The 12,486-nt window shown below is 30.6% G+C and overlaps 1 protein-coding gene across 1 annotated transcript; it reads right to left on the minus strand.

Annotated features, from left to right (window-relative positions):
- On the minus strand, positions 1–4,984 carry LOC131653682 (organic cation/carnitine transporter 4-like). Its single transcript, XM_058923938.1, has 2 exons — positions 4,509–4,984; positions 1–1,393 (listed from the first exon to the last, which is right to left on the minus strand). Exons 1-2 carry the CDS (start codon positions 4,909–4,911, stop codon positions 201–203), a joined length of 1,596 nt encoding a protein of 531 aa, XP_058779921.1. The 5' UTR covers positions 4,912–4,984; the 3' UTR covers positions 1–200.
- Between the last annotated feature and the right edge of the window lie 7,502 nt (positions 4,985–12,486).

Here is a 12,486-nt window from a genome sequence, read left to right on the forward strand (position 1 = left end):
TTACACAAAAATAAATATATTAAGTATGCTATCTTCTGTTTTTAATAAGATTGAAATATACAGAGTCTCTATATTTAGAGATGGAGAGTAATTTGCAATTTAATGTTTAACTCACTCCACTTGCACCATTCTTCTTTAACTCATCCCACCATTTCAATCAGAAAAGAACCTTAACAACAAAGAGCTAGCTAGCAATAGCATCATGTAAGTCCAGCCTCCAATCCATTGAATGTATCATAAAGAGGCATATTTAGTGTCTCCGGCAGATAAAATGCAAACATCCCACCTAAAATCCCACATGCTGCAAACACTCCAAACGGCAACCAACTACCCAAAACCACCACTAAAGGTGCCAAAATCGCCCCCATTTGCGCCGCCTGCGTTGCAGTTCCTAGTGCCGCGTTCCTCACCACTGTAGGAAACAACTCCGCCGTGTAAATAAACAACAAGTTATAAGTCCCGGCCATTCCAAATATTCCCAAAACACCACACACCATTTTAATTATTTTCCACACCCCAATATTACTCATCAAACTCCCCAACAAACAAAAGAATCCACTGAACCACATTGTCCCTATTGTTAATGGCTTTCTTCCGAATCGATCCAATAACACCGCTGTTATTGTGAATGCTGGCATCTCGGCGACCGAATTCAGAATCACGTTTATGTAGAGGTTTGTTTCGAGGTTTGCAACGTTTAGGCTAAGACCATAGTACACCACTGATGCTAAGAAGTTAAGAGCTATTGCTAGAATTAACCTAATACGTGTGGTTCGGTTACGAATCACATCAACGATGGATCCAACTTGTGCATCCTTGTTTTTCATTTCCTTGTAACTAATGAGATTGTGATCCGAAGAATATTCAAGATCATTTGATGATTTTTTTGATTCTGATACTTCTTCGTCAAGTGCGAGGACTACTTCATCCGGAAGGTGTTTTCCGTTGTAAGAAGCAATGGTGGACATGAGATTTGTTGCTTCGTTTATTCTTCCTCGAACGAGGTACCATCTTGGTGACTCAGTGATGAAGGGAAGGACGAGGATAATGTAGAGGAGGGAAGGAATGGAGGAGACGATATATAGTGTGCGCCATGTTTGGAAGGCGTAGGCGATGCCGGAGAGAATTGCAATGCCTCCGGAGAAGAAATAGAAGGTGGACATTCCGGCTGTGCCGCGCTTTGATGGGCCAATGGGTTCGGTGGCGAGGACGAAGGCGCAGAGACCAACCCCGCCAGTGCTGAAACCAGTGAGGAGGCGGAGGAGGACATAGATCCAGTAGTTAGGGGAGAATGCAGTTAAGCAGCCAAATATGGCATTTAGGGCACAAACCACAGTGAGAGAACCTTTTCTTCCTAGAGATGAGTCTGAAAGGTGGCCAAATACTCCAGCTCCTGAAATTACAACATCAATCAAAATCATGTTATTTTTATGTCATGATTATTCAGCAAATGCAATACTACCATATTTCTTATTACTCTTTTAATATCTTATTTTATTTAATTCTGTTGTTCTGAAAATATATCTTGTTTGAAATCATTTTCATAATCAATCAATTTTATTTTTGCATCTTATCACAAAACTTAATTTTAAAAAGGGGACAACTTCTCTACCCATCACAAAAAGTTGGGTAGTGTACCTTCCACCAATCACATTGCATCATTTAGTTTTAGCTTATTTAATTAATTATTAAATAGTATATTTTTTGGTTGTTTCCAAGACATTTTACATTGAATGTAACTTTACCCAACTTTTTGAGTTGGGTAGATAAGAATTCACCTTTTAAAAAATAAAAAATTATATTTTAAATTCGTATATATAGTCCGTAATATATAGATCATGAATCATCTCCTTCCCTCTTTTTCTCTCCTTCAACAAAAACAAGTGTAATAGAATTAATGATATTAGCAAAAATTGATAAAAAAAAAAAGAAGAGAAAAAATATTAGAGAGAGATAGAGAAAAAAATGTGAAGGAGATAATTGGAGAGAAGAAATTAAAAGAGAGAATTCAAGTTTGTAATATATGACCTGTATTGATGTAAACCATGAAAACGAAAATTAATTGTGTCTATTTTTAGCAGGGCCGGCCCAAGACATCTTGAGGCCTGAGGCGAAATTTTAAATTAATTTTTTAAAATAATAAAAATATTTTTATTTTAAATTAATATATTTTAATTCTAGATTTTTTAGGATGTAAAATCATTAAATTATATATATATTTTTTTCAATTGATAATACAATCAACACATCTAAACACGTTTCTTCGCATTTAAAAAAAATCATTATTGCAAAAATGTTAGCAAAAGTTCTTTAAGAAAACTTAAATTCCAAATATTCTTTTAATCTAAAAGTGCAAGGCAGAGTTACGACAAAGGGTCCAAAAATGTTTACTATTGAGTTGATGACTAAAAAGGATTAAAAAATATTAATTATAGTTAAATAATAACAAAAATATGGCCTATTAATTTTATGCAGTTAAACCATTATAAACTTATACATGATCTTGAAAAACTTAAAACAACTTTAATTTTTAAATTAATCAATTATAAAATATACACCTTAAATAATTGTTATTCTTATAAAATTTTAATATATGTTATTATTTATTTGATTAAAAAATTATTTAAATTTTTATTTAAAAAAAATCAATTAATTAATACTGCTATATAAATATTAAAAAAGTGAGGCCCTAGGCGGTAGCCTTAGTGGCCTACCCCTAGGGCCGGCCCTGATTTTTAGGTAGAAAAATAAATGAGTCATTCATGAACAAGGGCATATAGCATTAATAACCAAAAGGAAAAGGCAAATGTTTTTGTTGTGCAAATTCAATGTGTGACACCTGTTTTTATCACTTAATTGAACTGATAAAGTGAGACATATTTACATTGGCATTATTCTAAATTCCACTAACAAAGATTCCTCCACTCTTGGACATAATATTCCTACATATCTAATATTTTTACTTAGAAATAACAAATTACTTGTCGCTAGCATACATTACAAATAAGAACAGACAACAAAAACTCAAGTTGTACACCCCTATAAAGTACCTATAACCTTTAACCATTTGTCAAGAAAATTTTACATTTTGTCCCTATTATTATATATATATATATATATATATATATATATATATATATGAATTTTTAATATTTTATATTTGAATAATATTAGTAGGATACATAAATATAAAACTATACAATGGGTCGTCTACGCAACCATTTTTATTTTATCAATATTATCATTTAAGTAATTAAAAAAAATGCGTGTATGGTTTATGTAATTTTATTATTGTCTCAAAAGTTGTTTGTTATCCACTAGTTTAAAATTTTGCAACTAGATGATTAAGAAATAAGAACCCCACGGAATTGGTAAGCTTAGTGTAACAATTAATTAGTATTAAAAGTTATTTGAACTAGCTAAACAACAAATAGACAGGAATGAGAATGATCATGTGGTCCTTTTAATCTTCTGGTACCTATACTAAAGTAAATTTTAATGGACCACCTGCATCAAAATGCTTAAGACTTTCAACCATAAAAAGGACGTTGTTTTTTAAAAATATAAATGATCATTTTTAATTTTATGATAGATATAATAATTTAATAAATATTAATGTGATAAAACTTTGCTTATGCATTAGCACTCAAACTCTTCCTGAGTTTGACGAAACAAATCTACTTTGACTAAATTTAAATTTAAAGTTTTTTCAATAACAAAATATGATGACAAGTCAGCTATAGAGATATTAAATATATGATGAATTTTTTGATAGTTTGATTTGTATTTTATTATTTGATATATATTATTATTTGAAATATATATGTAAAATTATTTGAAATATATATATATATATATATATATATATATATATATATATATATATATATATATGTGAAATTTTTTAAAATTGTTTTATTTTATTATTCCTAATAAAATTTGGTGTTAAAAAATAAATATTTTTATTAAAATATTTAATTTCACAATATACATGTGGAGGTAAAAACTATCTTCAGACGCCTAGTTGATATGCATGTTTGCTTGTCCATATTATCGATCAAGATCATATTCTACAAATTTTTGTCAAATTTCATTATAATTTTAATCATTTTTAATAGATAACTTGAGTTGAAAATTGAATAGATAAACTATAAAACTAAAAGTAGGATTAGTGTAAAGATTAAATATTGTTTAACAAATCTGTACTAGTAAATGTCAGTCACGCATCTCTCTTTTTTATTTTACTCAAAATCACACATTATCGCATGAATATTTATTTTAATTCTTTACTTCAATGATTAAAACAATACATATAAATTAAAATTTCCTAGAGTAGTAATAACATCTCACAACTAATTATGTTTAACTCTAGATATGGATCATAAGATTAACAAAAATAATAGATAAATTAGGAACTAACTTTATAATTTAAGCTGTCAAAATTTACTAAAAAAACGGAAACAAACAATGAAACAGAATGTAGAAAATAAGAAAAAACAAGAACTAACCGATCATACAGCCGGCGAAGAAAACCGCCTGAACGAGTCCAACTTTAAACTTATCACCGCAAACCAAACTCCATTCCGACACCGTAGAAGCGGCTTTTCCGCCGATCCACTCCCACGACTCCGGTGACACACCGCAAACACTTCCACCGGCGGAACACTCCGTACCGGAAACGCACTTCCAGTCAGGTTCCCGATCAGCGAAAATCATAACCATAGTGTGAAAAGCTTCCAGCGCCCAAGCGAGACTAGTGAGAACGAAATGCTTCAACTGCCACTTTCCGAACTCGCCGCAGTATTTCTGAAGCATGTCGTCTATGCAGATCTTTTCCGTTTTGTTGTTCGCCGGAGGTGGTAAGATCGGGGAGCGGAGATCGTCGGAGAGAGATGAGAATGTTGCCGCCATTGGTAATGATTTGTGTCGCTTTGCTTTTGGAACGTGGTAAGTCAGAGAGTGTCAGTTCAATCTTATATGCTTATATATAGTCTAAGAATTAGTATGCCAAATTGGACTTAATCACAAGTCTAAGAATATTCTCAAACTAATCCTTTCATGAAAAAAATTCTTTTTTTCTTTTCAAAATGCACTTTAAATTTTGGGTCTATTTCTTTAAAACAACTTATCATTATCCATTTTTTAAATAAATATTTTCCTTTTGTACTTAAGGTGACTTCAATAATAATGATATTTTCTGAGATATGTCAAATAAAAAGACCTTTGTTAGCTATCAGATATTATTTTTAGGGTGAATATGTATGACATTTTAGACTTAGTATAATGTTTAATAACTTTGACTCTAATCAATTAAGAATCGTTGCAGGTGATTGTTTTCGAGAAAGTCTTGTTATTAGGGGTGTGCAAAATATCCAGTTGTGAGGACTAAATCCATAATCAAATTCAAATTCGTTTGAAATATTCGGATATAATTGAATGTTTATTAACCAATTTAGTGTTTAATGGTTTTGTATATCATTCATATAATCTAGATATAATTAAATGGTTATTAACCGGTTAAATTTTTTTAGATTCAGTTATAATCTAGTTATTATCCAAAATCCAAATTTTTTAAATTTGAAAATTAAAAAGATATATTTTTTAATTTTTTTCATAAAACTGATTTTTCTTTAAAATCCGATTATATAATCATAACCAAATTTATAACCGGTTATATAACCAGTTTTGATTAAAATGTGGTTTTGGTTATAAATCCAAACCATTTAAATAGTTTGAAAATGATTATGGTTTGGTTATTAAAAATAACCAACCATAAACACCCTTACTTATCACGTTTCCATCTCGCCCGTGTGTCGATCACATGATCATCTCCTTACTTCTTATGTAAGACCTTTCATGTATCCCCGTGAATTCAGTATATACTTGTCATACTTAAATTTTGTCCAGACATTTAACTATTATATAGGTTTTAGTCGTTTTTATCTCGAATGAATGAGATAACATAGTTGGTAGTTGAGTGAGGATCCTAAGTGTAGGACTGACAATGAACCAAACCATCTCGAAAATAGTTCGAAATTCGATTCGAAAATTAAATCGTTGAACTAGGTTCATGAACCAAATGAGCTGAATATGAAGTAAAAACTAAGTTCGTTAACTAAATGAGCTGAACTTGAACTATACATAGTTCGACTCGTTAAGTTCATGAGTCAATTCAATTATGTATGAGATAAATTATACTGTCTTTAAGAATATGTTTAAATATTTACTCTAAATCTTAGTATCATATTTTATTTTAATCTAACGGTTTTAATTGATAATTTATATTCTCAAGTGAGAAAAATATTTCTACAAATAATTATACAAATAAAATTAACATCGTAAAAATTCAATCTTATAACTTTTATTTTATTTCTAGATTTTTTATTTAAAAATATTAATTTAAAATGTCAAATATATATAAAAAAATAGACTTTAGAAAAATTCCTTTTAAATCCGTGAAATAAGCGAGTTGAACCTAACAAGATAAACCTAACGAGTTGAACCGAGATGTTCATGAACTTCTAACAAGTCGATTTGAGCTGAAAAAAAGTTCGTGATAAACTCAAACTCGAATTTGAACTCGGCCAATTCTTAACAAGTCGAGTTTGAGCTGAAAAAAAGTTCGTCAAGAATTCGAACTCCACTACAACACGGAAGACCTTTAAAAGCGCTTATTTTAGGCTTTAAAAGCGCTTTAAAGCGCTGTCAAAGCCAGCGCTGGCGTAGGTAACAAAAGCGCATTTGAAAGCGCTCTGGTAGACCCCCCCTATAAGAGCGTTTTTACCAGAAAAACGCTCTGGTAGACCCCCCTATAAGAGCGCTTTTCTGGAAAAAGCGCTCTGGTAGCTCCCCCTATAAGAGCGTTTTTTCCAGAAAAACGCTCTGGTATCCCCCCGATTAGAGCGCTTTTTCTGGAAAAAGCGCTCTGATAGCCCCCCCTATAAGAGCGCTTTTCCAAAAGCGCTTTCGTAGGTTGCGGTTTTTTTTTTTTTTATTGATGAAAAAGGCTTTCGTTCGTGTTTTTAATAAAACTATTATTTTTATAATTTCTAAACCTACATTTTTGGCAGCATTATTTCATGAACCTGTAATTTACCATTGTTATCCCATAATACTTATAATTTACAATCATAATCTCATTATTTCAGTAATCTCATTATTTCAACAAGGAAGTGATTTCGATTATATACAAAATATTAATATTACATTATATACCATTGTAATTAATCCAAAATATATATACACCGATTCACATATCTCTAACATTACCAAAACAACTAAACCCATTATTTAAGCCTACACTTTCATTATCTTGCTCGTCATTACTTCCCGAATTGCTATCGAACTTTTCACGACTCTTTGATTACAGCCTGCTGTAATAATATTGATCCTATTGAAAGAGTTGAAGCAACCAAAACACCCTGATATTATAGTTAACCAAATAGATTAGTAGCAGGTTTAGACTAAAGATGCAGAAGATTCACCTTCCTCCATATAGCAAGAAGCCTAGTGCAACCACAAATGACACACCTGAACAAGAAAAATAAAATTTCATTAAGAAAAACTATGCATATGTGGCAAAGCTCAGTCCTAAGCTCTCAAGTGTATGTAACTAAAACTATCTTTGATTATAAATCTAACCTGCAACAAAAGTCTTTCCAAAGAACTCCACAAGCTATCATAATTATCATCTTTATTAAGAATGAGACTAAAATACAAATGATTTATGAGTTTTATCAAATTCTATATTTTTTAAAATCAGATAGTTAAGACAAAAAAGTATTAATTTTGTTTGGTATGTTATTTAAATATCACTAGAAACACTGTGAATATATATAAAAATCTCATTGAACCTAGTTAATATTAACATATCATGCTTTTCACGTGGTTTTTTTTGTAGGTAGTCATACAAAGACAATAATGTTAGGTAGTAGACATAAGATAGACGGGGCATTAAATAAGTCACTGTTTTTATGGATTTGTACATTTGCATTTTCTATAAACTTCATGCTCTCATGAAGCTAGATATTTATCAGCTCCTTCATACAAACAATGAGTAACAGATCAATGTTATAAGTGTTTAGTGTTTATTGATTCTAAGGTTATTCATGTTGAATCTACACCACAACTCCTCCATATCATAAGAGAGAGTTTATACTTTTGTCTTAAATCAGAACTAGAATAAGGAATTGTAGTATATGGTAGATTGAAGATTCAAGTTAATGGCTTACATTTTCTTTATTTTCCTAAAATATGCCATTGATTAGTACTCAAATTTCAATATATATATATATATATATATATATATATATATATATATTTCTGAAGTTACTTATTATTATTAATTTATAATAGTATTATATTTTATGATGTTATCCATCCACACACAGTTATACCAATTTAGATAAATGGTTTATAGATAGAGGAGAAGAATTCACTGTCAATACCTGTTACATTTTTGCTCTGAGTAAGCTGGTGGAATTCAATCTCAATGATAAAGTTTTGATATTGATGTATAAAATGTGGTTGGTTTGGAGATTTGAAAGAAGTGATGCCAAAATCAAAATGTGGTTGAATCTTTCTCTGCATCCATAAAACTTTTCTTCATCCTTTATTCCTTTTTTCTTGTGCAGCAGTTCATCATCAGCACATATTCTTCTTATTCTTTCACTGCATTGCACCAGACTCGTTGTAGAACTTGTCTTGATTCTAGCTCTGATCATAAACAGTAGAGCAATATAATCCAAATCAAAAGGAATTTTTTCAAGAAATAAAGTTAAAGTAATTTAGCAGCTCATAAAAAAGTAAAAGATCAACCAAATACCTATAATCTTTTTTGTGGTTATCTAAACAACCATAGAAAAAAATTCAATATTAACTTATACATAGAACATTGAAACTTAACTTTCTATTTGTTCAGTTTCCGCAAAAGGTACATGACTCGAGTTATTTTACATAGGCAACAAACGCAAGCTTGGCAATAGCAGCTCTATCATTGTCCCTTTGACATCCATTAGCTGAAGAACAAGTTTAAGAGTAGCCTCTGCAAATGGAAGAACAGAAGTCTTGGAAGATCTAATAGCACCAAAATGAAAACCTAATTCAACAAATATAAAAATGAAAACCAACTTGAGCATAATCATCAATGGCAACTAAGAAACACAACAACAACAATTCAAAAGTAAAATAGAAGCAATAAGAGGAAAAAATTCCGGTGAGACATTTTATCGAATACCTTGTGAGCAAGATCGAAAGCTGCATTTTCTTCTCTTCTCTTCATCGCTTTAACCAGTAAGCATTCCTTCCCGATCAAACCACGTGTGCCATAAAGCTCCTTTGTAGGTTTAAACTCCAACCTCCAATATTCCAGCCTTAACCACCTACATAAACCCATTTAAATTAAACCCTAAACCTCTCACTAATCCAACATCTGTCGACTAATCAAAATTAACACAAAATTAACTAATCACCTTTGACACCGATTTCAGTTTCAGAGAAGGACTATCCGTGTGAGCACCAAATATATGAAATCCATTTCCAGCAACATATCTGAGAAAAGATTTGAAGAAGATGAATTCATGAGACTCTTCAAAATAAAAGCAAATAGAATAAATTCATGAGACTAGATGAAGAAGATGAAGAGTTGGAGAGTTTTTGAAGTTCAGAGAGATAACGACGAATATATCAAAGTATAATGACCTTAAATCAAGATGAGAAAAAGGGTTTGGCGTCTGCGTAGATCTGACATGGAGAACAAGGGTTTCAGAGAGCTGATCCTAAGATTGTGCCTTTTTTTCATTATTTATATTTTTTTTCTAAATATTTAACTTATATAAATCTTTTATGATTTTTTCTAAAATACTAGTTAATATTATAAGTTTTAAATTCCTTTTTAATGAAAGTTTACTATAAAAATAAATTTTATTTTTAGTTTATTTGTTATAAATTAAAAAAACATATTTTAACATCATTAATGTTTTCTTAAAAATTATTTTAACAGAATGATTTTAAAAAAAACAATTATTAAAAGTAAATTTTAATTGCACAATTTTTTAAAATATTTTTACAAATATTTACTTTTTTAATTTTTTATTGCAAATATTTTTACTTTTTAATTATTTAATATTTTAATTGGATAAATTTTTTTAATATTTTTTAATATTTTATTGCACAAATTTTTTATTTTTTCGTTTAATTTTTATGCATTTTTTTAATATTTTGTAATAAATATAGAGATATTATAGATATTAATAATAAATTTTAATAATTTTTCAATCAATTTACGTTTAAATACTTTAATAATAAATTTTAATTTTAAATAAGCTACGACAGCGCTTTTAAAAGCGCTTTCGTAACTAGCCCTATACCAGCGCTTTTTAGAGAAAAAGCGCTTTCGTAGCCTACCCTATAGCAGCGCTTTTAAAAGCGCTTTCATATCTTACCCTATAGCAGCGCTTTTATAAAAGCGCTTTCGTAGGATCCCCTATACCAGCGCTTTTTAAAAGCGCTTTCGTAGGATCCCTTATAGCAGCGCTTTTTTTCCTTGTTTTTTAGTTTTGTTTTTAACGAAACCTATAGCAGCGCTTTTTCCTAAAAGCGCTTTCGTAGATGTGCTGCTAAAAGCCAAATTTGGCGTAGTGCTCGGCCAATTTTTAACGAATCGAACTGAGCTGAGGCGAGTTCGACTCGACTCGACTCATTTCCAGCCCTACCTAAGAGGTACAAACACGAGGTATTGGATTCAAATTCCATCTTTTCCATTTTAGTGCATTTTTTCTTTTTTTTTCCTTCTATTTTATTTGAAAAATTAGAATTTTTTCCATTTTATTCACTTTTATCCGAAAAATAGTAAAAAATTATAAAAATATAAAAATAGAAGAATTTGATTTGTTTATATTGGATTTTGATTTTTACCAAAAATACAAAAATAGTTTAAATTAGATTTAATTTTTTATTTTTATCAAAAAGTAGCGTAACTAGATTTGATGTCTCTATTTTTTTCATTTGGATTTAATTTTATTATGTATTAGAAAAAATCTTAACAAAAAGTTCAAAAAAATATTACTATATTATGATCAATTTACATTAATTTTATAATTTGTATTTAGAAATGTTATTATTAGCTTTTAATTCTAAAGATCCTATTTTTCAGTATAAATTAGGACTAATAATTAACCACTCACTGATATACAAATTCTTCCACCATTTTCCACGTTTTGGTTGTTACAGCCACACCTTTTTTCCAACTACTTAACACCATCACCTTAAATTTTCATCACAATATCACTTTCACATTCAAACCATGTAACTACAACTTTCATTACAAACTAAGCCCACAATCCCCACCTACAAAAAAACCCCACGTTATTTATTTATTTTTCTCTTTTCATGAAACCTTGTTTCAAATGTCACAAAAATCATTACCATTCCCTTCACGATTTCATCACTACCACTAAGACAACCCAAACACCATATTCATGAAACTTGAAACTTCTTTCCAAACACCTATCCAAATTCATCATTCAATGAATTCATCTAATCATCATCACCAAAGTACTAACCTTAAACCAACACTCATCCATCACCTTTGAAATTTCCAACAACATCATAAGAAAATCTCACCAACACAAACACCTTCACTTTTCCCACAACATAAACCATACGAAACAACCATCGTCATCCTCGTTACAATTTACAACAACACCAAAACCACCTCATCAGCATATCATCATTAACACCATCTCCACCATTGCAAATCATACAAACCACTCGTCTCCATACTCCATCATCATCTCTTCAAACATTAAAATACATAACCATTAACTCATCATCTCAAACAAAACAACCCAATATCAACAACCTGAAAAAAAAAAAAAAAACACAAGCAAGAAAGTAAAATCGAAGCTACAACGTACCGAAACCGGAAAGCCACTAACTACCGTAAGCCACCTTCCGCGACCGCGCATTCCACGTGATCCACCATTTGCCCTGGCCATCACCCCATGACGGCCACCCTTGTCTGAAGAACCTCATAGCGCCACCACCCCAGTTTCCTCCACGCACCCTCGAATCCGCAGTCTTGATTCGTTTTGGGTATTTCCACTTTCTTTTTTTGGATTGTGATTTTGAAAGCTTTGTTTATGGTTGTGTACATAAAAAAAATACTTAAGCCGACGTGGGAGGTCGGTACGAATATAAGTGACAATGGCAGAGAAATAGATTTGGTGACATCCTGTCGAGTAGGTTGGGCTTTTATTGGAAAATTCGTTTTTAGTGACCTAATTAGCCACCAAAATCTGATATTCATTAGCCAATTTTAAGAGGTCACTTTCACTAAAATAAATCAGCCACCAATTCTTTGATCAAAATTTTGGTCACTGTAGTGACCGAATTGGCCACCAAAATTTGATATTTATGAGTCAATTTTAAGAGGTCACTAAATCAGTCAAAAAAATATTTTTATATACAATTTAATTTATGTATAAA

This window comes from Vicia villosa, linkage group LG2 (assembly GCF_029867415.1).
Source record: "Vicia villosa cultivar HV-30 ecotype Madison, WI linkage group LG2, Vvil1.0, whole genome shotgun sequence".
NCBI lineage: Eukaryota > Viridiplantae > Streptophyta > Magnoliopsida > Fabales > Fabaceae > Vicia > Vicia villosa.

Excerpts from the sequence above, each read along its gene's own strand:
- LOC131653682 (XM_058923938.1), bottom strand. The coding sequence starts at position 4,911 with ATGGCGGCAACATTCTCATCTCTCTCCGACGATCTCCGCTCCCCGATC. Across the intron at positions 1,394-4,508 it reads CTTCGCCGGCTGTATGATCG|GAGCTGGAGTATTTGGCCAC; the intron begins GTTAGTTCTTGT and ends TTGTAATTTCAG.